This window comes from Pyxicephalus adspersus, chromosome 5 (genome assembly GCF_032062135.1).
Source record: "Pyxicephalus adspersus chromosome 5, UCB_Pads_2.0, whole genome shotgun sequence".
Taxonomy (NCBI): Eukaryota; Metazoa; Chordata; class Amphibia; order Anura; family Pyxicephalidae; genus Pyxicephalus; species Pyxicephalus adspersus.
In genome coordinates, this window is record NC_092862.1 from 103,466,129 (window position 1) to 103,493,275 (window position 27,147).

The window sequence follows — 27,147 nt, forward strand, 5'->3', positions numbered from 1 at the left end:
TAAAATAAATTTAAGTCTTAGGGAATCTTAACAATAAATACTATATCCACAGCTCACAGAATACTACTGAGATGGTCAGCTGGAAGAATGCATGTTATACTATGGGCCAGTGGGAAGAATGCCATCCTTACTTATAGGCAAAGATATCATTGGTGCCAGTTAAAATAACCTAAACTAACAAATTACTCGTTGCTCAAGGAACCCCCTAACAAACTTTGGAGGAACCCTAGGGTTCCAAGAACAATGGTTTAGAAATACTGTATTAAACCAATCATTTTTACTACTGATTTAATAAAATTCTCCAGGGGCGGAGAGAATACACTTTCTTCAGTGAAGCTGGGTGATCCTGCAGACCTGAAATGGATCTGGTCCAGGATTGAAAACATTTGCTAACAAATATCTAGATTTTTAGGAAATCTATTCCAAGTTTGCTAGATTACCCAGCTTCACTGATGAAAGCGTATTCTCTCCAGCCTTGGAGAGCTTTAATAAATCAGGGCCTTAGTGTTTATTAAATATTATTTATTTTAGGAGTGTAAAAAACAAAACTTTTTTGGATAAAGATGTAGGGAAAGATCCAGTTAAAGTGACAACTGTTTAACAGCCTATCCCCCTTATAATAAATAGATTTCCTCTCACTTCTAAAGGACAGAAAGTAATAAAACCCATGAAAGAAATGTCTGCCTTTTAATATGAAATGTCTGTATTTTATCCAACTAAGAACGAAAAGATTGATATTCATTAATGTAAGATTTGTAAAAGCATGTCTTGTCGATTTTGTTTGGTTTGTGTGGCTGTATTTCGTTTTCTATGCTAAAGTACTTACGCCTTATTGAGTTAAAAAAGGAATGCAGGAATCCAACAGCATAGCCAAACTCTGGTTTGTGAATTCTGCCAACTTGGAGCAGGTGATGGTCCACAGGAATGCTGGGAAGATTCATTAATTTAGTATCATTATATGTTTTGCCCGTAAAAAGCACAAATAATGCATGGCCTTGGCATTTGGCATATAAAGAAGCTTCAGTGAGTGTTTGTTTGTCCCAAGTGCTTGTCTCTCCAGCTAATATTAAGACAATAGCCTTGTGCTTTCTTGCATTTGATACTTTAGACATAATGTTCTCAATTGTCCATTGTAATGTAAAACCAAGGACGGGTGGACCTTGAAGGTGCCTCACATTCAGTAAGTGCTTCTTCAAGACAATATTGTTATCATAGGTTGATAAATCAAACTCAACATGAGGGCTTGCATCACTATTTTGCTGAAAGTTAGGGGGTACGTTGCTTACTAGAGCCACTCGGTCACCAGTGCCTGAGACATTCAGCCTGTCAACTATTGTACTGATGAACCTTTTCGCTTCTGCAAAGTTATCTTGCATCATGTTGTATGAGCTATCCAGCAGAAATGCAATGTCTATAGGAGGTCTCTGGATTGAAGGTTTGTTCACGCATTGGGGATCTGGTTTACATCTATCTGAAATTAAAAGTAAGTGTATAAGAGATCAGTACAAAGGTGTATAAAATCAGAGCAATTATTTAAAATGAAAATGCCAATTTCATAGACACTTTTTTTGAGACAGACACGTATTACTGTTATGTTTTAACAAGAATAAATTAGTAGCATGACAACAAAGTGATTATTAGTAGTAATATTAAATGTCTTCAAAATGATGACGATGAAAACATCATTCCTACTGTGTCCATCACAAAAAAGAAGTTTTGTCTAGACATACAGTTTAGGGTGAGCTTACAATATGCACTTGTTTTTGGCACAGAAAGATTTATGTTTGGTTTCTGGAGTCAACAACTAAAATATCATAAAAGCAGAAAGAAAGCTTAACAATATACTGTAAAGCTTATACAACATATTGTAAGAAATATGGTGCTTTAGTTAATACTTACCAAAACAAAGGGTGCAGGTCTGTAGTGTTCGTAGTAATGGCTTGTAATCAGCAGTTTGAGGAATATCAATCAATTTAAAAGTTCCTGTATCATCCACCTATTAAAAGAAGTTTTAAAACATATTATGTTTGTTCCAGGTCATCTGTATCAATCTAATTAAAAATCCTAAATGTATCCTTTAAAAACTAAAATTTAGACATTAAAATGCATGCAGGGAATACATCATATCTGTAAGGACGGTAAGGATTGAGTAAATTTTGAGCCACTTTAGGTCCATGTGACAGCACTGGACAAGTACTATCATATGGCAAGATCGAGACAGAGACATATGCTCCCCCTTACTTTCCCAAATAATTGTGCATTCCTTCCAGGGATTGATAGTAGTAACAAGTAAGTGAAGGAAAAGGGGGGTGAGTATTATATATAGTAACATGGCCAAAACACAGGTTTGCCTTACAAATCCCTATATATCATATAGTTTATATACTTAGATCTTCTGAAAACCATTATCATACAGTATATGACATCCAATAACCTGAGTCAATGAATACAGGAGTCTGGTAGCAACACAGGTAGGGGTCTGTTTTTTTTTTGCTAACAGGGAAGGGGCTACACAATTTATGTCCCCTTCCTTTTTTGGCAACCCAGATTCCAGGGGATCTTTTCATGGATAGGAGAGAGGGCACACGTTTGTTGCCTTAGCCAGAAACGTCCTCAGCCTTTTAAACAGTCTGCTTTTAAGCAGGGGCAACCCTGTGCTGTTTTCAATTTTGGTTTTCCAGGCATAAAAAAAGACAATGAAGTGCATTACCTATTTGTCCTTAGATTTAACAAATGTAATTACAGTGATATCAGCACAAATATTAAAACAATTATAAAAACAGCTATGAAGAGTCAACCACTACATAAATGAACCACATTGGTGCCTATAATGATTATATTTTCCAATCTAGAATATTTTCACTGCTGATCCATGCTGACAGGTTTATTGCTTGTGTTATAATTAAAGGGTGTTAAAGTGGATCAAAGCTGCATTACCTTCTTTTTAATAATCCAGAAAGGAAATAACTAAGATAAAATTTCTTTCCAGCTGGTTGCTACTCTGGGGTTAAGAGAGCAGATCAGAATAGACGATCACAAGAAATAATAGAAGAGCCACAGAATAAATAGCTTTAAATGTATTTTGTAGATATTTTTTGGGGTTCATGTTTATATTCTATTATAGTATAGGGGATTCTATTGTAGTGATGCAGTTTCCAAAATTGTCACATCATATTCATTCATCGTAGAAGGTAGGTTATTTAGAAATATGTTGCTTAGGTAAGTAGGTAAGTGGTGCAGAATCATATTAAAATTAACTTTTTACCACACAGCACATTTAGGAAGCCTTTATAACTAGTGCAGCCTTAAAAGAGGTAGATTTCCTTTCACTGAACAATAGCTAGGAGTTATATAGAGATATGCAATGTAGATTCATACCGAAAAGGCCCGTTTGATAGTAGGTGCAGGGGTGAACGCAATGACTGCTGGTATAATTCCGAGAGCGCTATATTCCATCACTGCTGTATTTATGGAAACAACATCTTCAGAAGGACCATTGCTGAAAAACACTGCAATCTTTTGTACAGTTGCTCCTTGAGCAGATCTTTTGAAGATGTTTCTGCCAACAAACCTCATGCTATTTCCAATGTCACGACGTCCTGAGCTTTCCAGAGATATTTTCTTTACAGCTGATAATAGCTGCTCTTGGTTATGAAAGTCAGAAAAGCGTATCAAAATTTTTGTATGTGTGTTGTAGGACACCACTGCCACTCTTGCCCCAGAGGGGCAGTTGCTTCCTCTGACTGCAATGTTGCTCAGAAGTGATGTGACCATCTCAATCATTCTTGTAAAGATTTCTGGTGTCATGCCATTGGCCATATCTAAAGCTAGGACCAGTTCAGTTGGGTATGTAGGACACATCGATTTTTCTGAAGAAGGAAAATACATGTTTAGCATTGCTTCTTCATCCTATGGCAAAATATCACATGTTGGTCATTTAATTTTCCGGAAGCTGCAATTACTATGGAGCAAATTATTTTTCTAACCTTGCACTGTATAGGGCAGTTTTTACTAAATAATGTTCCCCCCACAACTAACTTCTCTGCTTAAGACATAGCTACCTACTTTAGAGGTAACATTTTCAAAGTCAGATATGAAGTCTCTGCTCACCATGCTACTCCAGCCATACCCACCCATTCCACCTCTAAATCATCACTAACCTCCCTCAGCCCTGTTACTCTGGATGAAGTATTCTCTCTTCTCTCATCATCTCCATCTACTACTTGTCCACTCCATCCAATTCCCTGGCCCCCACAGTAACTCAACTATTCAACCCCTCCCTTTCTACTGGTATCTACCCCTCCGCTTTCAAACATGCCATAATTCTCCCCATCCTGAAGAAACCCTCACTAGACCCCTCTCTACCTTCTAACTACTGTCTTATCTCCCTTCTGCCATATGTCTCCAAACTTCTTAAGTGCCTTGTTTATAAGAGACTCACCGATTACCTGAGCACCAACTCTCCCCCACTACAGTATGGCTTTCGAGCTGCCTATTCCACCGAAACAGCCCTTACTAAAGTGGCCAATGACCTCCTCAGAGCAAAGCCTCATGACAAATTTTCCCTCCTTCTTCTACTAGATCTTTCCTCTGCTTTTGACACTGTTGATCACCCCCTTCTAATACAAATCATGCACTCCATTGGTATCAGTTACACTACTCTCTCTTGGTTTGCCCATCGGTATGCTGATGACACTCAAATCTATCTGTCCAACCCTGACTTGTCTTTCTCAGTCCTGGATAAGGTCTCATGCTGCCTGTTGGCCATCTTATCATGGATGGCTGACAGATTTCTGAAACTCAAAACGGATAAAAACAGAACTCATTATCTTCCCCTCCTTAAAATTCCAAATCTCCCACTGACATATTCCTGTTATTAACACTGGTATTCTTTCTCCCTCCCCTCAGGCATGTTGTTTTGGCATCACCTTAGATTCTGCCCTCTCATTTGCCCTTCATATTCAGAAAATTTCCAGGTCCTGTCACTTTCACCTGTGCAACATCTCCGAAATCCACACCTACCTCTCCCCAGAGACCACTAAACTGCTTGTACATGCTCTTATCATCTCTCGTCTGGACTACTGTAACCTCCTCCTCTTTGGTATTCTACTAACCCAACTTTCTCCTCTACAATCTATTATTATTGCTGCAGCCAGATTTATCTATTCTATCACCGCTCATCTTCTGCTGCCTCCCTTTGTAGTTCACTTCACTGGATCCCTTTTCATCTTAGAATCAAATTCAAGCTCCTGTGCTTTGTCTTTAAATCCCTCCACAGTTCCTGTCCCACTTACCTTTCTGACCTGGATTTTTCTAGTGCTGCCCCAACTCTCTGGAATGGTCTCCCTTGTCCTATTCGACTTGCTCCTACTTTCTGCTAATTTAAAAGAGCACTCAAAACCCATCTTTTCAAACATGCCTACTTTCTACTTGTCTTCCTCTGTCTTCTAAAACCCTCACTACTTACCCACTATTCCAAATCTTCCCTCCTGTTGTGTGTTACTTCCCCACCTCCTAGATTGTAAGCTCTTCGGGGCAGGGTCCTCTTTTCTTTCTGTGTCACTGTCTGTATCTGTCTGCCATTTGCAACCCCTATTTAATGTACAGCTCTGTGTAATATGTTAATGATGTTTATTATTAATATTATTATTATTATTAATAATAATAATAATAATAATAATAATAATAACATCTTAATTGTGCCATTTGTATTTCCACGTATCATGTAGAGCACATGGCTGTTTAGGTCACAATAAACATACTTTACACCTAATAGTGACTGATATAGATATAATGACTGCAGCATTACAAGGTACAATGGGTGAACTTTTCTTACCTTGACAGCAAGCTGTAAAAGAAACAAATGTGAATAAATATTAGAAAATATGAGAAAAAAATGAATTTACTTTATGACAGCAAGTGAGAATATTGTCTTCTTAATTTCTATGACTGTTTTAAACACAGGAAATGTTTTATTTATTATGTTTGTTAACATCCTGTTCCCAAAAATATTTTGTGCTCAGGTTTCCCCCATAGGCTGGAGATGGTTTTATGGAAACCTTTGTGAAGCTTCTGTACATGGGCGACCAGCACACAGACACATGGAATTACCCCATCTATATAAACACAGGAGGGGTAAATAAATATATAGGGGGGGGGGGGGGGGTAGGTTATGCAGGGTGGGAGTGAGGGGCATAATAAGTCTACTGTGAAGGTAATAGAGTGAGCAGGCAGTGTTGATACTGAGAGGATGGATGTGTTGTTGACCAGAATACATTTACTCTAAAGAGGAGAAATATTTCATATTACTAATGTGAATTTAGCAGCTGTCTATGTGGTTGTCAGTGTAGGGATTGCTGGGACTTGTAGTTCATCACACAAGTGCACTTATACCAGCAAGAACAGCCTGTGTTACTGAAATGAATGAAATAATAGTAGATTGGACTGCTGCTGTCTGTGAGCAAAGCTAATTGTAAAAATGAATTTTGCAGCCAAAATTACAAAGTACACTGTGGATGCGACTGTCTCTGATAACATGATAACAGCGCTATTCTATAATACCACATCCATCCTTATCTATATATACACTAAAGCTGTGTGTATGTATATATATATATATATATATATATATATATAAGTATTTATATATATATTTATATATATATAAATATATATACACACATCATATGCTATTTGTTGCTCCTGCCAGTTTCTTTTAATTTTAGTGAGATCACATTTACAACCTTCTCATGCCACTACTACTCCAAAAGAGAACGGAAATTTTATTATTGCTGGGCTATACCAGAATAATGATTGTATGTTTTGTGTTATCTGTAGTGTAAAGTAAAATTGATATGGCCACATTCACAGTGCACCCAGTAGAGACAAATGCATAACTCCGTATTATGATAGTCAGAAATAAATTCATACTCACGGCATGTTTGACGGATAAAATCAATCAGCTCACATGGCTGTTTAGAAAACACAAATAATGTTGTTAACACCAAACAGCTAGGGCAGTATTTCTCAATTTTGCCCTAAAGCACAGGTTTGGTCATTTGTATCTCAATAAAGGGATGCAGATACTTGTATGAAAAGCTACAAAGCATGCACTGCTAATGAGACGGAAAACAGGGTTAGGATACAATCAGCTAAGCAGCTCCAGTGGTGCAATCGGGTAGCGCGCGGTACAATCAGCTAGGGGATATCTTTGGCTGTCCTGATAGGTATGTCCAAGTTTGAGGTTTTATACAGTTTGTTTGACCAGAATTTTTTCCTTATTTATGCAGTTGGTTGGTGGTGGTAGCCTTGCTCTATGTTTCTTTTGTCACTATGCGCAGCATACAACAGTGCCCCAGTGCCCTCTATAGAGTTGATCTGGATCTGCTTGTACCACATATGCAAGCCTTTTTATGTGTTTGATTTTGCAGCTACTTACAAAAATCTGCACATATTTAAATAATTATTTCTCCACATGTTTAAAAACATCTGAAAAAACTCCTGGATGAATAGCATTTAACAGTAGGTAGCCAAGGATGTTACATGTTAGTCTAAACCAGGGGTCCTCAAACTACGGCCCGCGGGACGAATACGGCCTGCTGAGGTTGTCCATCCGGCCCGCTGGCTGCTGAGGCTGCTTCTCCTGCCTGAGCTCTGGCTGCCTGCCATCTGCACTCCAGGGAACCCGGTCACGTGACACCACTGTTGCCGGGGTAACGCTGGAGCTGTCGGGCTGAAGCCATCAGGCAGAGAAGGTATGAGCAAAGCAGAGACTCACTGCTGCCTTCATTCCCTGCTCACTGCAGCACAAATGTACATGATCAATGTACATTTGTAAGTAGTATAAACATACTATGCACATTGATCATGTACACATGTGCTGCAGTGTGATCCAGCCGATGTATGAAGGCAGCAGTGAGTGACAGTTAGCAGACACTGACAAAGTTTTTTTAGCAGCCCTTTTTTAATTAATAAAAAGTGTGGGGTAGTGTTGGGTGTAGGGTAGGGTGTATAAAAAGAAGCAAATTAATGAATTGCTTGAGATTATTCATTTGCATGGAAAATGCAAGATAAATTTGCATTTTCAATACACACAGTGAAAATTCAAATTTATCTGTGCATTTTCCAATACACATAGGAATTGAGGAATAATCTCAAGCAATTTTAAAACCAAAGTAAACGCCACTTTTTTTTTTAATGATCGGCAAGTGTGCTGTGCATATAGTATTGTTCTTTCATGTTTTTTATACAATAAATAAGTTTTGTGCAGTGTGCATAAGACTCTTCTCCTGTTTTTTTTCAAACTATAGTACAGCCCCCCGACAGTCTGAGGGACAGTGAACCGGCCCCCTGTTTAAAAAGTTTGAGACCCCTGGTCTAAACATCCCCCAGTTGATGAGTAAAACTAAACAGAGCATTGGTAGAGATTACAGAAACTGCAGAATAAGAACAATTTTTTACAGTTTGAGGTGGTAAATCATTTGAGTGTCGAGGGCTTCAAGGAAGAATGCAGTGACATTTTGTGTAGGTTCACATTTGACTCATGTTTTCCGTTTGGTTGCGCGTTTTCCCCTGGCTCCACGCAGCTGGCACCTTGCTATTCTTTCAAACAAGCATGGCATGGCAGCGCTGGTTCAATAAAAAAAAAGGTGAGGAGGGGGCAGGGAGCACACTAGTACTTCTCACTGCAGCCCCTGTTCATTCCCTTTGGGGCTGCTGCAGGAATATCCTACATGTAGCTTGCTCCCCATCCAAAATACACCGCACAATCTCACTGAAAATGTGAAATTGGCCTTCACTATAACATTAGAAAACAATTGTTTTAATTGAACAGATTTCAATTTCTAATTTTAAATGTGAAAGGCTGCTTTCCAAATCTTGAACACAAAATTACAAATTCATGTCAAAGTAAAATATAAATGTTTGTGTGCACTGGCACACTGTGTAACTGACAAAGAGCCAATCAATTAAAAATATTTAGGGTCATACAATATTTTTTGTACCAATAATCCTAATGTTACAGACCCAAATACAACATTACAAGCTGAGATTGGCTTTAGGTAAGAGTTAGCACACTGATAACAAAACACATAAAGTAAAGCTACAAATGATTAGCTGTTTCAGTTTTTTGCCAGAATAGTTCCTTTTTATGTAGATACCAGAATTGTTGGAAAAACTTAGTACAGTCTTGTCTTGCTAGTGCCGATATAGTTTAATTTTTTTATATATTTGTTAATCTCAGAATTATGTTAGCTTTCAGTGCAAAATTATCTGTCCTACTAGTGTTAAACACAGATGTCCTGGCAGAAAGAGAAATGCTCTAGAGGCCTCCTATACACTATCATTTCTGCCAACCATAACCAAATACCTACAACCAATTTAACTATTTGTTTGCCTCCTGCAACTGTTATCTTCTGCACTACGAAATAAATATTTTCCTTTTAACACTTTGCTGCTGTTGAATGCGCATTTTGGGTGAACAAACATTAAAAAACAGTAAAGCAATCCCAATCATTAAATAAATATACTGGCTTTTAGATTAGAGCTCACCCTACAGACTGAATGTCCTTGGGTGTGGAAATGTATTAGCATTTACACCGTGAAGCTTTAAAGCATAACTAAAGTTACAAATTGAAAAATTGTGAGTAGGAGGGTTTAATAAATTAAATACATTCTAAAAGCAGAGAACCTGTAGAAAAAAAAACACACAGTTGCACATTTTTGTGTTGCACTTGTATATAAAATCATTTCAGTATATAAAAAAATATAATGTTAGTGCACACAAACACAATAAAATTCCATACATTTTTTTTAGATATAAAAGATTAGATTGTATAAATACACACAACTAGTATTGATCGAATATCTCAATATTCAATTTGACAGCTATTCGATCGAATAGGGGGATATTGTTCGGGTGAACGAATGGCGAATTCGAACACCATTAAAGTTAATGGTGGGAAAATTTGGGTTATTTTTCGGGACTGTGAAGAACTGCAAGACCAATCAGGGGAGTGGAGCTGATTGCTCTTGCAGCCCTTAACTAGTTGTATGTGTTCTTGGATAGAGTTTCTCTATCCAAGAACGCAGGAGTCCAGTGTTCCTGGATGGAGAAACTCTATCCAGGAATAGGGATAGTGCTCTCTGATTGTCTGTGGAAAGCCAATCAGAGAGCACTCGAGGTTTTGAATTGGGAGACTTGTCCCCATTTACCCTCTAGTGCCCGGGGATCCCACACTGACAGGAGGATTCCCACGGCTGTGCAGCAGTGGGAATCATCCTGTCATTGTGGGATAACCTGTAAAAAAATAAAAGTTAGTTACACAAAATACACACATTCAATAAATTAAATTAACTAAAGTCTTAACCTCTTATTATTGCAGCTGTGAGCTTGTTTTTCAAAATCAAAACCAGGCAACAGGGTACTGACACCAAAATCTTATGATACATCACAATATAGTAAATTGGTCTACATTAGAACAATTTAGAAGTTGATAGGCAATACATACGGTTTGTGCAGCTTGACCTTTATCCCCTTTTTTACCCTAAATGTGAAACAACATAAAAAGAAGGTGTTGTTTATTTTATCAAAGTAGCAACAATTCATGTAAATAGGATTTCTATAGATTTTACTTTGCAAGCATTGAAGCAGCTGGACAAATCACCTGATTAGTTTATTGTCAAAATGTTATTAGAAGTGCATGCCAGCTATATTAGTGTTTTAAAGATAAAATGTGAAAAAGGAGTTCTCTGTAAAAGGTGGGTTAACCTAAACTTTCTCTGCATATTTGTGCTTCATTTGTCATGAACTGGCTATACAAAAGTATATCTGTTAAGTTATCTAACAATTACATTACTGAAACTTTGCATGCCCACAAGGTCACTGACACAGCGGTTGTGGCAGTATAGTGCAATGGTATCTATTTTCAGATGAAAATGCATTTTCCAAATTGTTGGATCCACACCAATGATTGCTCAGGTCTGGTATGAACATCAAATTCTTAACCTGTACAGTCATCTGAATAACAGATGTTTTTCCCACCTTTTTAATGATCCCCCTTCAGAGACACAAGCTATAATTATAACGCCTAAAAAACACTGCCAAAAAAGACATAACAGAAAATTACCCTTTGGCCCGGGGGTCCTGGTTGTCCTGGATCTCCAGGTTTTCCTCTACTCGAAGACACCTGAGATTATATAAGAAATCATTATATAAATACCATTTTAATTAAACACAAAAATATGATAATTTAAAAATGAAATCATCTGGCACTGATCAAGCCTTTATATAAATGTTGGAATAAAAGGATACATAAATATTGCAAAACTTAACGGTACTCTCTGTTATTTATTTGATGATAATTCTTTCTACTAGATCCCACAAGGGTTATTGTCTTTTCTTCTATAGAGTGACTCAAAAAAGTCTTTACAGAAAGAAAGAAAAAAATAGCTGCAAATGTGAAATGGAAAATATAAGTGCCTATAAGTGCCTTTACATAAAGCAGCATGCAGTTTTGGTGAAAAGCTAAGCCATTCTGATGGCAAAAAGCTCTGACACTTCCAGGTGGTATGAGCTTTTCCTGCCTGACATTTTTACTGGCCCATCTGTATGATGGGTAGTCCCAATGTCTAGTAGAAATGTGCATACAAACTTTGGTGATATCAGAAATGCATCAGTTGTTCATGTATGAGCAACCAGTGATTGAGCCCTAAAGTAACAAACTTACTGTTCTTCCAGGAAGTCCCTTTGGTCCACGCTCTCCGGCTACTCCAGGATCTCCTTGCAATCCCTGTTATTTATGGAAATGCAGTCATTGTCAGAAATTCTTACATTGAGGAAATAATCTCAAGCAAGTTTGTCAGGATTTTCAGCTATTAATATTGTACCTGTAAAGTAATTTTTTATATTGTTTGTATAATTACAGTCTTGCTTGATTACAGGAACTTGAACAATTCTACCTGTTTTTCATATCGATGATAAGTGATGATGAAAGAAAGATGAGAACAGTTATGATATTATGTATTTATAAGATATATAATATAAATGATATATGGGTAATGAAAAATGTTCATTAAACTGTCTAATCAGTATTAAAACAACCTATCTTAAATTGAAGCCAATGAATCATTGGCAGGCTGTAAAAAAGCAGATGAAGCTGCTGTATGGTGTGTATCAATGTCCAAAAAGTATGATTTAAACTAATCCACTATTGGTTGTTGGCATATGGTCAATATCCAATCTTTGTAAAAAGTCACAGGTTGTGTAGTATGTAATGTAGTATGTAAATGGTGAATAAACATCTACTAAATTGTTATAACAAGGTCTCATGCATAATGGCCCAACAAATCAAAATCTTAAGAGCAAAACCTATCCCTGTATTATTGACCTGTCACAGTTCCCTCACAGAGCCCACCATTATCTTCTTTCTTCAGTTCCCCCTGCGATCTTAAGTCATATTGATTGGCCAGGCTGGGATGGGGTGCATTACTGACACTCACAGAGGAAGCTGGGGATGCTGGGCATCCTGGAAACCAAATTGAAACTGCACATGCGTAGCTCAGCTTTTTTGCCAGAAACCCAGGCGATCGGGCAGGTAGGAGAGATTACAGTAGATGGGATATTGTCTGTCCCTTTTACTTACCTGCCTAATCCTGTATTCTTAGGTTCTAAGTAACTTAGGTTCTGCTTTAAACTAATTCACTCCAGCTGTTTATAAACAAATGTCAAAGACAAATTAGAAAAGATGAAGCCATCAACTTTCTCATCAACTGTTGGATATCCCTGTTCAGTAATGGGACATTGATAATAGAAGCACACTCCAGAAAGTTACAAGTAGGTCTGCTCCTATTGTGTTGTGAGAGACAAATAATACACTGAGACCCAAGTCAGGAAAACACAAGCCATGACAAACTTCACTTCTCCGCAGAAAGCACCTTAAAACATTTCAGAGCTTGTGTTTTATCCTAACTAAAGCAGACAAGGCTGTGTTGCATGGCACAGCTGAGTAAATGTCAGATCTGAGTTGACTGAAATACAAATCCTTTGGCAGGTAATACAGCTCTCTTATACTCCATATGTGCATTTAACTATTTGCCTGGAGTTCTGCTTGAGAGCACTGTATTGTGCTGCACCAACTAATAAAATCTGCAAAGAATTATTTTGGTATATATATATAAAATAAAGAACAGCTAACCCGTATGCCTAAACATACAAAAATATACACAAACAAAATACCTTTATTCCACTGTTTCCTGGGAATCCACGGTCCCCCTGGGATTTTAAATTAACAAAAGAATCATTTAGGAAATAGGAAACTAACTAGTGATTAGTTTAAAAATATCAAATTGTATATATATAATGTAAAGACAGAGTGGCTTATGTCCCCATAACATAACATAATTTGCTCATTTGTCATTACATTTAGAAGTGGAACACCCCAGTTATTACCAACATAGCTAGTAGTTATGATTTAAACCAATATTATACCAATCTGGAGTGTAAAATGGAATACCCTCTTGATTGAATATACAAAGGGAATGCAGCAATAGATCTTTGAAGAGTATAAGCGGACCTTTTGATCAGTTTGCCTAATGTTGGTTACAAGACAAAAATAAAGAAACAATGTTGCTTGTTCTGTTCATTGTATTCACCTTTGTTCCTTTTTTGCCAGTTTTTCCAAAGCCAGGCTTTCCATCTTCTCCCTTTAACAACATTTAAATTTTTGAACATCATAAAAAGAAATGTAAGGAATAAAGACGTTTAAATCTAGTGTGGATCTAGTGTGAAAAATTTCCATTTTGTATATACTGTACATAAAAAGGAGATAGGATTAATGCTACTATTATCTTAAAAACCTTTTCTTTTCACATGAATTGGTGATTTAAGTAAATATTCACATAATTTATTGTTTGAAGATTCTGAAATCCTTTATTAATCCTTTTATCTTAAAGCGGACCTAAACTCAAAGTTTTTACTTCACATAAAAGGGTAGACAACCCATTTATAATAAGTAAAAATATTTTTATTTTTTGTGACTGCAACACCTTTTTAAAAAAAAAAAAGCAGGGGAAGCACCTCTCCTTTCTGTCCTGATTGCTGTGGTGATCAAGACTGAATGGGAGAGCAGAGCCTTCCAGGATACCTGTGTCATACATCACAGAAGGCTGCTGGTTACATTTTCCCACACTGAGGGAAAAGAGATGCTGATCTCACACATGTGTAGTTTTTCCCCCTTTACAGCAGGCTATCACACCTTATCTGGCACCTGCGTAGTGCGAGATCAGGTAACGTAGCCATAAGAAGGGAAAAAAGGTCTGAAGATGGCGGTGCCCAGTTCTCTGCGCTAGGACGAAGGAGAATTCTAGGACGGCGTGGGACCCAATTGAGGAAAGCTCCAGCGTGATCGAGGGATCTACTGAATTAAAGGTAAATGTGATTTGTTTACTGTTTAGTTTAGTTCCGCTTTAACCTTTTTAAAATCAAAACACAGGCATCCCTGCTAATAAAATATTTAGGCCTACTTGCTCTGTCGCCCATGTTTCCAACTACTGCTGGAGTGAAGAGCTTTAGAAAATCCTCAGCATACACAAAAGTTCAGGGTGTGTTGGATGACCGGTCCCGTTTTACTTTGGGTTCCATCTGCAGGACCATAAGTTATTTCTGCATCTTACAGTGATGTAGAGGCCAGCAATGAAAACCACATAATGCATGGCTTTTGACACTCTTTTTGACAGAATGGAGTTGGTGGTACAGGCAGTGTACAAGTAAATAATGGGTCCCTGTAGAATACTGCTAAAAGAAATGTAAAAACTATACATATTTGTATTGAACACACATAATTCCATAAAGTCAACTGAAACTACATAAACCACCAGGTATAAGTATGTTTCCAGCTTTTCTTGTAGCTTTGTAAGGTTTCTTAGATGTCTGTGTCTCTTGGGAAGAATTCTTTTCTACTTTCTGTTTTCGTCACTAAGACAGGAAATAAGAGAAGACCTCTCCAATAGCCACAAAGGCAAACAGTGAAGAATATGTTTTTAGTGGAGTAAAAAATAATGGAACTCCTGTGATCAAATGTACTGCATATACCAAACCAGTCATTACATATAACAAATATGATAAATATCCTCTCTAACCATGGATCCTCTTTGTCCTCTTGGTCCAGGGCTTCCCTTCTCACCTGGTTCTCCAATTTCTCCCTGACAAAAAAGGTACAATATATTTATGTTAGACAAAATGTATATCTTTTTAAAAGATTTGTTACAAATTCTACATGTAAACATTACAGCATTACATGTAAACATAAAAAATAAACAGTACAACTCTTTCTATTATAATAGACGTAAAATCCTAAAGGAAACATAGTGTTTTTTTTACCAACATACCTGTCATATTCCATTAGCAAGATGTCCACTAAATGTGCAACACTCCTACTATTTCCATCAACAGGAAGAGGTGATGATGGTGCCTTTGTGAAACCTTTGTTGTTTTGATTAGTTTAATAATGCTTCAAATTGCACACCAATCATATCTGGATACCTTTATGCATGAATAAGTTCAGGTATGACCAGTAAAGGGTACCTATAATGCTACAACATACAAAAACATTTTAGACAAGTGTGCTTTCAACATTGTAGCAAAAGTTTGGGGATTTCCCTTTCTTTTTTGGGCATAAATGTGCCACTGTGAACAAAGCTAGCTCTATAAAAACATGGTTTGATGAGTTTAGTGTGGATGAACTTGAGTCTGTCTGCAGAAAATTAACACCAAAAAAGGTCAATATTTTATGGGGAGAGAATTAGGTGACATTCACAGCAGGTAAATGTAATCATAAGTCTGTAAAGTGAAAGTTCCTCTGAATTTTTATTTAGTACAAAAAAATAAGTTAACTTAAAATAAATACCTTTTTCCCTTTGGCTCCAGGATTCCCAACATTTCCCATGCTACCTTTAGCACCAAAAGCACCCTAAAAAATAAATGACAAGAAAACAAACATTAATATTATTTGTTTACAGCAAATGAAAATGTTAGTGACAGTAAAAAGTAAAAGTAAAGATGGAGAATGTAAAGGAAATGTGTCTCCTGAAGATGTAATTGGATTACATAACATAGCAATAAGTAGAGTCCAGGTAAGTCAACCAAATACGCATAGGAAATTTAAATTAATTTTAAATTAAGTGTAAATAAAGTTTCTTCTTTCCTGTGTTAAATAGATATATCATATATACACATGCATACACACTCATATTTACGATATATACTTGTGTAAAAAACAAAGTTTTTTGATCCGAAAATGCCTTTTGAGTTTATACTGAGGTCAACCCACTAAATGGCACTGTGTCCTTGTGTAAAATATATAGCAAACTCAATCTGAGGATTTTACAGTTTGTTACACACTTTACATGAGGACACAGCACCATCTACTGGTGACTAAAATAATGTAAGAAAGATCAGCAATGACTCATCATAACCAACTCCGATAGTCTGATTTTACCGATAGTCCATTTGGTCCTTCCGATCCTTTTTCACCTTTTCCACCTTTACTTCCTGCTGTCCCCTAGGGAAAATTCAAAAGATACAAAATGAATTCAAAACCTCTCTTACTTATCTTATCATCTTACATAAAAAGAAAGCACAAACAATTTTTATATACAATATTGTTGGTTTCTCTCTTTTTGGCTTTATTATATTATTACATATGTACTGTATTTGCAAAATACTTGTTTTTTAATACCTATAACTTAAAGTATGTTTATATAAACCATGACACAAAAAAGAGTGATAGCATAAAAAGGCTTAAAACCATTTCAGAATTGCAGTTAACTGCAGCATTCTGCCACAGGCCCAACTGCTGTCTCAACTGTTTGCTTTTTGTCACGTTCCTATGTTTCATCCTGTGAAGGAAGACCAAACCACTACTGCATGAAAACACGGTAAGCTTTGGTGCAGTTTACTGCTTCTGGGTACATAGCAGCAGTTTTCTATGTACCTGGGAGCAGCTAACTGATTGGCTTTCCACCAGAGGTAGGAAAAGGGCCTATATTGTCCATCAAAACATTATTTTTTTGTAAATGTTTTTGTTATGAACATTTTTGAGTTGCCACCAAAACAAGAACAGAGGGTAAACATTTATTATTCCTGTGACAACTGTGGGGGAATATGGGCAGCATGCTCTGACCTTTGCAGCACTAGGTCCCAGGTTCGAATATCGGCCAGGACACTATCTGCATGGAGTTTGCAGGTTCTCTCTGTGTTTGAGTGGATTTCTTCTGGGTTCTCTGGTTTCCTCCTACATTCCAAAAACTTGCAGTTAGGTTAATTGGTTACCCCCCAAAATTGACCTTAGACTGCATTAAAGACATATAACTGTGGTGGGACATTAGACTATGAGCCCCTTTGAGGAACAGCTAGTGACATGACTATAGAATTTGCACACCGCTGCATAATATGATGGTGCTATAAAAATGTTGTGTAATATTAATATCATATTTTGTCTATAGTGAAGTCAAGTGTTTTTGTGATAGATTTTTTTTATATTTTTTTATGTACATTTTAACTTTTCCAATACATTCTAATACAATTTACCTAATCTTAATTTTAGGGTTTATAACCACTCTATGTGATAGTATTTAGACAAAGACAGGTAGTTATGCCCTAATGCTTCCTCTGTCTCCAGCCAGTGGAAAATGGGGACAGAGAGTGCACACTGATCTGCTCCTCATCCAAATAGCTTGCCCAGAGTTTTTACAGCTCTTACCTGGAATCGTCTAGCATGGAATTGTAATTTGATTTCACTCAAAACTTTACAAAAATATATGTTATTTGTTCACATATGTATACACATATATTGTATTTGTTTCATTCTTTTGAGTCTATACCTAGGTTGAGTTTGAATCTATGTAGATCTCTTGTACGTGCAACAATACCATAGATGTGATGTTTTTATTTTTTTCTTTATGTGACCATTATTTAGAGATATTATTTTAAACATTGATATATTTCTTCTGCCTCATTCATCTATTTTCTACAGATGAAGTCAAGCAACAGAGCGGTTATGAATTAAGAACTAAATAATTGGCCTGTGCTTTGGCAGGCAAAATACTCTCTTTGATGATGCTCTGAAATGTTTGCTCTCGGTTTTAATATCCAACTATCTCCCCAGAGAAGCCATTTTAAAATGAAGGATTTTTTTTGTCCTGAACCGTTTGACTGTTTATATTGAAAGGTTCACAGTTCAGATTGTCCAGTTTTACTGATGATTGCAAACGCCAGTCATAATAATGAAACATATTCTTCCTTTTTACAGGAAACATCTTCTGTGATAATTAATTCCTAATTAGTTCTACAGATGATATTTTGACAGTATCATATATACGCACAATTATTAATTTATGACGCACAATGGCAAAAAGTGGTGGCCGTTTAGGTTTATATACATTAAGTATTATGATATTAGCAGATAGCTATAGCATTTACAGTATATTGCTATGTCTATGAAGCCTGTCAGGTTGTTGCAGAGACTAAATGTATGTGAAGGCAAAATGGTTTTGTAGCAGAGAATGGTGAGACCCACCACCCAGTCCTTTTTGTTGTGGTGTTTGTTACCACTGCACCTGCAGCAATTCTGTTTAGTAGCTTGCAGCATCCCCAGCCTCATATGCACTCTGTCTATCTCTGCATCCCCAGCACACTGTGCCCAGAGTTTAGAGAGTATGTCTTGTAGCCAATGAGCAGATTGGTTCCAGTTCATTGTCATGCCCTACCATTGGCTGCTAGTGCTATTTAGACCTGTATACTGCTAGGCTCTGGTTGTTCGTTTCTCAGCATGTTATAGACTATTCTGCCCAGGATTTTATCAGTTATGATTTTCCAGATTTTAACACTGGCTTGACTTTCTTATGTATAAATGTAAAAATTTTATAGTGTGCAATAAAATTAGAGTAAGCTATTTTAGTACAGGAGGGACATCTGTACTACTGTGCAAGATGGCCAGTAAGCCAGAGTTCAGCCAAAAATGGAAACACAGACAACAATAAAAAGTTGAGTCACTAGTCTTTGATTTGCTGTTAAGGATTTAGCCTCATGCGCTGTGTGGTGAAATCCTAGTCATCAAGAGACAGTAAGGGCCCTGGATAGCAGTAAGTAACTGACTGTTCTAATTACCTACGTTTCTCAAAACTCCAGAAAAACATGGATGAAATGAATCTTTATGCTGAGTTTAAATATATTTACACGTTTATGTTAATTTAACCTGACATACTCTGCAGGCTGGTGTAAAAGGGCAAATGTGTTACCAATAAAAGATTTTAGTTTCTTTTATGTTATTCTGCTTGAAATGTTTCTGTTTTATGAGTGTTTGTGAACATCACAGAGTTTGGCAAACCTAATGGGCTTACAGTCTGACACAGTGAAAAGATATTTTTAAAAAAATCATGTATTCTCTAAAATTTGAAAGTGCACTGTTAAAAGAATGGAGAGTTAGATTGGGACAAATGTGCCTGGTGACTGGTTGTTCTTAAAAGTCATCATCTCTAGGTAAATAAAACATACACCGACATAGTTTCAATAAAGTCATTACAAATGTCTTCAAATGTGACCTAATCTGACAGATTATAACACATGAACCAAACATCTGGTTTTTATTATCGCCTATGGGATCATGAATTCCAGATGTGCTAACCAGATTTGGCATCCTATTCACTTTGACTACACTGGCTGAATATTACAGTAAGCAGATAAAACACTGTGAAGTCTCTTCTTTACAGTAATATCATTTAAATGTGTAAGATAGTGCAGGATTTTATGGAAACACAGTTGACCTCCTGCCAATGAAATGCTAACTGATGTGGAGAAAAAGTTGGGTGAAAAGTTCAGAGGCCTTAAAACATTGATTGGCCAATTAATCATGGGAAAGAAAACATAGAAAATATATATATTATATATTAATATATATATTGTAGCAAACAGCCCCAAATGGGGTATATATTTTTTTAATAATGTTGTAACAGTTTTTGTAGGTACCAAATGTAGTTAACATGGTTAAAAGAAATGTGGTTTCTGTGTTTTGGGCTATGAGGCGCGAAGTGAAGTGCGAAGGTGAACTTCCTAACCACCCCTATAGGCCAAGTCTTTGCCTGCATAGGAGTTGTAAGAACAGGAAGTGCCTCCATTAATGGAGTGTAAAAGTTCTGCATGGTTTCTGTCCAATGAAAGGATAAAGAACAAAGCTGGTCAATTTGTCAACTTAATTTCCTTTCTATTTGTACAAAATGTATTCCTGTCTGTGCACCAGAAACAATACCTACATTTTCTAGGATGCAATGAACAGTAGTGTACAGTGTATTAAAGTACTTCTTATTGTAAATGCGGGGTGTTAAAAATTGACTGATGCTTCCCTGTTAGGTTCACTTACTATTTATCAATGTACTTATTGATTCCCGTGAAAACCACGCTGTCTTGATTTCCCTCTTCTTTCTGAGGATCCCTGTTACGTCCTGAGGTGACATCTTTTTTGTTTCGCGTTCTTGACTTATTGTTCATCGTCCAAACCTGCACTGCGCATACACCAGATTGGGTGACATGTCCTCCTCCAAATGTAAACAATGAGTGCAAATCTCACTCTGCGCTTCTGGGAGATCATGCACTTTGTTTTGTTTACATTTGAGGAAAACTCCTAGATGCATGGCCCGATCTCAAGAATACTCAGAAAGACCAGCCTCCTAGGATATGTGATGTAAACATCTCAGGGGGCTGTGGGTTTCCCCTTTAGTCTTTACCACTGTGGCGATAAAGACTGATGAGGTGGGACAATTTAAAAACATTTCAAAAAGTAATTAAACAATAAAAATAATTCAAAAAAATGTCATTATATTTTAGGAAACTATTTTATATAATGTTGACATATTAAAAATAGGTCCACTTTAAAAAATAGTGAAGAATTTCCCTATTTCTGCAGTGTGTTTTTGGAAACTTAAAGTTTAGTTTATTAAAATAAAGTTTGGAACTTTAAATTGGGAAAATGTCCATCACGTTCAAATGGTGCACACATTTCAGCATTACTGAGTAGTTCAATCTGCCTGATTAACCACAATAAGCAATCATAGTTCTATCTCAGAAAATGTCTTTTTGATCAATTATTAAGAGAAAAAGTGAGTGGGATAGGTCTACAGGATGATTTTAAAAAATGTCAATTTGCTTCTGAATTTCAACTGGTGATTCATCTCATTCAGAGGAAGTCTGACCAAGCCAGATTACAGTCCTATGTATTGCTTGTTGATGTTGTGTTTGGCACACTGTAATACAATATAATTATATGGTAATTATATGAGTTGTTGGAATATCTAACTTTCTTAGCAACTAGGAAAAAAAATATTTGTGATAGTCTCTCATAGCTTTTTCCAAAATAAACTAAATTATCACTGCTTGGGCTTTATGGACTGCATTATGCACTAATAGAACACTGTGCCTTATCATCATGCTTGTCATGTGTTATCTTTCTGAGAGCACTACAGTTTTATTTATTGGTTAATGATATCACTTTTCCCTCTGAGAAACAACACAAAAATGGCATTTAACATGAGAACATCATAAAACATTTTCTTTAGTATTTGGAACTTGCAGTTATCCTATTGCTTATTGTCCAGGTCAAAAAAGTGATAATAAACCTTCTTGTGTATAGGGCAGTTCCAAAGAATGATAAGTCCATAATGATTACTACATCCAAAGAAAGGTTTTCTAGATGAGTAATTAACACATTTAGGTCCTAACTAAAAGCATGAAATGGGATAAAGCAAAGTTAAGTGAACCTTAACTATATGATGTGCAGATATTTAATATTCATTTCTTACATTCATACAGATTTTAATGTAAGAAAAGGGGGATTTTTCTTCCTATGACTAAATATCTAAAAACAAAAAAAAGACAGGTACGCTTTACCTTTAATTTGCCCTACTTCCCAGAAAAAAAAAATCAAGAGTCAACGGTCTTTGGACTTGACATCAGTTTGAGATCAAATCAGATTCTTTTGAGATCATTTAAAGGTCTTTGAATAGTGTATCTGAAATTCAGTTGACAACTTTTGACCTGAATTTACCAGTTTCAAGTGAGTTTTTTATTCCCCATAAATTTTATGTAAAGGTAAACTCTGATTGAAATGAATGTAAGCCCATTGACACAAGACTATAATTATTCCCACACCTGTAGATGGGAAGTTAAACGTTCTCAATTTTTTCTTTGTGAATCTGTCAGGCTGGTTATATGTCGCTTTAGAGGTTCTAATCACTCCACATTGTACTATTTAATTATTAAAAAAAGTTAAAAAAAAATTAAAAAAGTTTTGTCTGTGTCACAACTCCACAGGGCAGAGTGGTGGACCCTCTGTGTCACCAGCCCAGTGGGTGGAGATGTGCACAGAGCGCAGAGTCTAAGCAGTAGCTCGGTTTTTTCCAGAGCCTCTGGAGGTGGTGATGTTGTGCGGCAAGCTTCTGCTAGGTTGCGGCCCCAATGCCCGCCAAGGCAGGTGACTGCTAACAATCAGGAACTGAAACGCAGGGCCAGGGCGAGAGCCAGAGAATGGTAAGACAAGCCAAAGATCAGGGCCTGCAGTGATCAGGAATAGTCAGGAAACATGCCAGGGTTGGTACAAGAATAAGTCAGGAACAGGAGGCTCAAACTAGGAAAGTGGAAACCTGGGAGCAGAACCAAAAGGAACTCCTTGTCCAGCCAACTTCCTGTTGCCAGCCACTTCCTTAAAAAGGGGATGTCATGTGATGAGTATGAATCAGGTGAGCCACAGACTCCTAACCCAACAGCAGAGGGAGTGCCACAAGCCACAATGTCAGATGGAGTGCGTCTGCCGAACACTCTAGTCCTCTGAGGCAAAGGAGCAGCTGATCGAGAGTCATATGACCTGGACTAGAAAGTGAGCAGAGAGTTGAATCCTGAAGCAGAGTTGGTGCTGGCAGCAGGGGAGTGCAAGGTGGGTGAGCCTAAAGGAGGCACAGATCCCCTACACTGGCGGGGATCTGTGACAGTCTGATGGTTTCTGTCATAGGACAATATCAATGGTATTAGACCAACAGCCCTTTAAAGTGGAACTAAACTCTAGAAACAAAAAATTACCACCAGGCAGGTCTTTTATTGCAGAACAGACAGGTGATCACATTATTTGCATGTTAAAAGCTACAGGAGGAAATCTCTTATCCTTTGAACTTGTGAAGGTGTTGACAAGCAATGGGACATTTATGGGGAGTGTCCACTGCAAAAAGAGAGAGAGGTGGGCTACATGAAAATAATTAGGAGTAGAAAGAGCAGAACAAAGTACCAGAAAAGAAATTGTTAGGTATGAAGTGACATAGGTCATCCAACTAGTAGACATGATGAGAGTGAGGGTAAGGGGGCCACAATGGGAGCAGAGGGAGCAAATTCAACATCCACCTTGGCAAACATGGCAGATTGTAGGCTTGTTTGCGATAAGAAATAACTACTGGAAAACCACATTCTTAGGCTTGTGCAATTTTCGTCTCTGGAAACAATCTTTCTCAATCATTTTCAGCAACAAAAGACTGACAGATAAACAAGTACTGTGCTCTTTTCCATTGACTTGTACATCGGCTGTTCTACAGTTGTTTATGGATTTGGCAGGACAGATCCATGAACAACGTCAGGCGACCACGGTACACATGTCAGATTCTCACCTGAAATGAGCCCAACTGTTCATATCATAAGATAATTATCTCACGTGTGTACATAGCCTTAGACCACGAGGCTCTTGAGCCTCCGTGTGGTAAATAGGGAACATTCCCTCTTAGGAATGGAAAGGAGAAGGATTTCCCTTCAGGGGGCGTTCCTGGTAGGGGGCGGAGTATTTAGGGCAGGACTAGGGCGAGAGTCCGGCCTAGTGTGCTCCTGCCTACCCCTAAAATGACCTGGTGGCCAAAAAAGTTTGCTGACCTCTGCCTCAGTCCCTTGGTATTGCAGCAAAAGTGTGGAAATTTTTAAACTTTTATTAGGAGAGGAAAAACTCCAGTCTACTAATATTGTGCAGCCACCACAGAGCAGTGTTTTCCTGTTCCCCACCCCATCTGTGGGCATCTCTCCATTCACCTGTGCTCAACCTCCTTTGTCTCGGTCAGCACTGCCACATTCAACAGCAACAGTAGCTCTCGGAGGAGTATGGCTGACTACAACCTCTTGGACATAATGGCCAATTAATTCCAGCTACGCTGGCAACATGAGGGTGTGAGAGTTAGGGAAAATAGTGTCATACAGCCTGATTTATGAAAGCTCTCCGAGGCTGGGGAGAATACACTTTCACCAGTGAAGCTGGGTGGTCCAGCAAAACTGATGAAAGTGTATTCTCTCAAGCCTTGGAGAGCTTCATAAACCATGCTCATAATATGTGGCATGCCCCAAAGTGCCAGATTATTTACCTCTTGATTCAGTGGACTACTGGGCCAAGAAACTGGAAATTTAGCCAGAAATATCCCAGTATGTATTCAGTGTCATGTCAGAAGGAGCTCAGTATGGCAGGTGTAATTGTGTGGAGTGATTCAAATTCAAAAATTGAAAATAAATCAATCCAGGATTGGTGGACTGATGCAGCCACCTGTTCTTGATGCCAAAGATTAATTGTACTACCACTACCAACCACCATGGGGCCACCACCACAACTATCAACAGCACAATTAGTTGACCCCCCCAAAAAAAATTAAAAAAGATTTAAACTGGCACGGTGCTGTACCACTTGGTAAAGAAACAATCCCTAGTCACAATATGTGAAAACAAAAAAACAAGCAAATATTTACAAACAGTGGGATAAACTATTTATTCCTGTTTACAAAGTGTAATCACAGAATTTGGTTCTAGTTATACAGAGGCAATGTTTCCCATTATGGGGTGAATGGGAAAGCACAGCACAGAGGTGAAAGGAGCAGAAAAATTAATTCAACCTGCCCCATTGCTGTCCAAGATACCAAAAACCGACTGAAGATATCATCCGTAGTGATTTGTTACCAACAATATGCATTTCAAGACAGCATTTAAAAAGAAATCTGAATTTCTACTTAGATTTCAGATCAAAAAATTTACCGTTCTGAAACTGGTCAAACTCAGAATTTTCCTATTCCTGTTTTCACCTTTACATAGCGTTCACACAAGATAAGGGCTACTTTAAGCTATCATTAGCTAAGCTGCTATTTTTGTATAACGAAATTAACTACCTGCCTCACATAAGACAAGAAACATGCTGTGTTTTGACACTTACACAGTGACAGAGGATTTGGGTATAGAGTATTAAAAGTGATAGAGATTCCAGGTATGCATTACTTTGTTATAAATTTGAATTGCATAGTAATAGCTAGCAGCTCTTCTGCACAAAACACATGGTAAGCATATTGGCTACATATGAAAGCTCTAACGTTAAATTGGAACTGTGGATAAATATAATGGTCAGCTTTTAGTCATGGAGTTTATATGAAACATGGAATCACGCTATTGATTAAGTGGTTATTTAAAATTTCTGAGCACACATATATTTATATCATTTATATAAATGTATACATTCATCAGTAAGTAACAGACAGTTTCTGCAAATGTAAATAAACCAGCCAGGCCAGGAAGTATTTCATTTGCAATTGTAGCCCTTGTGATGACTGACTTGTCAAGGAGGGAGTTTTGGACAGATTTTCTGGCCTAGTATGAGCAAGGATGGGAGGGAGTTTGAATAGTGGTTACCATGTTCAATTTGCCTCCTTTTACAGTTTGACTCAATGCCAAGGCAGATCTGGTTTTAAAATTTGGGAAGAAGGGATCCCAACATAATTTTTTTAATAAAAAATATTAGATACATAAACAAAAATTACAAAACCTAATGCTTTAAGGAACTCCGAGCATGCTGTAATGTATATTTTTTGTATTAAAAGATAAATGTATTTTAAATTCCCCTACTACAGATACTACAGAAGGTTTCCAATTCAATACCCCAAATTAGGGGTCATTCATTTCAATACAATTTACTCTTAAAGTTGAAATAGTCGAAAAAGCATGTCATAGTCAAATTTTGGGGCTCTTATTAGGCCAAAGATAACTTAGAACAGGGATATTGTTGTGCATAGAAAAATGAGTCTGTATCTCAATTGAATGTTATCTCAAATGTTGCCCTACAACCATCAATGTGCTTAAAAGAGAATATGACACAGTTTGTAACACATTGATGTTGGTGTACAGCAGCTTTTGAATTAACTTCATTTATGATGCAGACTTCATTTGGGTGTGTGGCTTATCATCCTTCTACAGAATACTTTTGGAGGATTGGACTGCACCGGTAGCCAGATTTGATGGATGGAGTCAACCTGTGTGCAATCCACACAAAGGGGCCTAATTTATTAAAGCCCTCCGAGGCTGGAGAGGATACACTTTCATCAGTGAGAATGGGTGATCCAGCAAACTTGTATTGGATCTGGTCCAGGATTGAAAACATTTGTGAATACATTCCAGGTTTGCTGGATTACCCAGCTTTACTGATAAAAGTGTTTCCTCTCTTGCCTTGGAAGTATCTGGATGGGAACTCGTTCACTCAGCATCCTGGAAGTGAACAGGCAAAGTGACCTTTTACTAATTTAATAACAATTTGATTTAACCAGTGGACCAGCCGGTCCAGCCACTTTGGATCAGTCCCCTTCGCTGAAATCCCTAGGTTCAGGGTAACAAATCCCTTACCACTACCAACAGCTAATAATAAAATGCAGGAACATCTAAAAGCTGCTAATGAGGATAATGCAGTCACATATGTGAAATTTGTATATATTTTTGTTAGTAAAATCATGTGTGAAAAGACTGATACTTTACATCAACACACTCATGAACACAGCCTATAAATAAGATATAACAACAAACATAATAATCATTAATGATGAAAAACAGCTGAGTTCAATTAAACTATTTTATCCAGTAACAGTACTGGTGCCTGTCCAGATAACAGTCTGAGACTCTGAGATTTATGTGTTTTACATGTGAGCTATTTTTTATCCTATTAGCATTCTTGGATGATGTTTGCTTTATACTTGTACGCAAGATATGTAGTACTCATTAGAAGTGTATCTTACAGTGTGATGTTTTGCCAAAACAAATTGCTATTATGTAATTTTCTG

General features: G+C 37.3%; 1 protein-coding gene across 1 annotated transcript in view; it reads right to left on the minus strand.

The window, feature by feature from the left end:
- Nucleotides 1–27,147, minus strand: part of COL6A6 (collagen type VI alpha 6 chain) — a 95,431-nt gene that overhangs the window by 6,564 nt on the left and 61,720 nt on the right. The window contains exons 25-37 of the mRNA XM_072413377.1: nucleotides 16,494–16,556; nucleotides 15,903–15,965; nucleotides 15,136–15,198; nucleotides 13,651–13,701; nucleotides 13,235–13,270; nucleotides 11,727–11,789; nucleotides 11,127–11,186; nucleotides 10,509–10,544; nucleotides 6,935–6,971; nucleotides 5,837–5,848; nucleotides 3,379–3,869; nucleotides 1,900–1,996; nucleotides 827–1,471 (exon numbers count right to left, since the gene is read on the minus strand). Coding sequence (XP_072269478.1) covers nucleotides 827–1,471; nucleotides 1,900–1,996; nucleotides 3,379–3,869; nucleotides 5,837–5,848; nucleotides 6,935–6,971; nucleotides 10,509–10,544; nucleotides 11,127–11,186; nucleotides 11,727–11,789; nucleotides 13,235–13,270; nucleotides 13,651–13,701; nucleotides 15,136–15,198; nucleotides 15,903–15,965; nucleotides 16,494–16,556 — 1,717 coding nt within the window. The remainder of the gene's footprint in view (nucleotides 1–826; nucleotides 1,472–1,899; nucleotides 1,997–3,378; nucleotides 3,870–5,836; nucleotides 5,849–6,934; nucleotides 6,972–10,508; nucleotides 10,545–11,126; nucleotides 11,187–11,726; nucleotides 11,790–13,234; nucleotides 13,271–13,650; nucleotides 13,702–15,135; nucleotides 15,199–15,902; nucleotides 15,966–16,493; nucleotides 16,557–27,147) is intronic.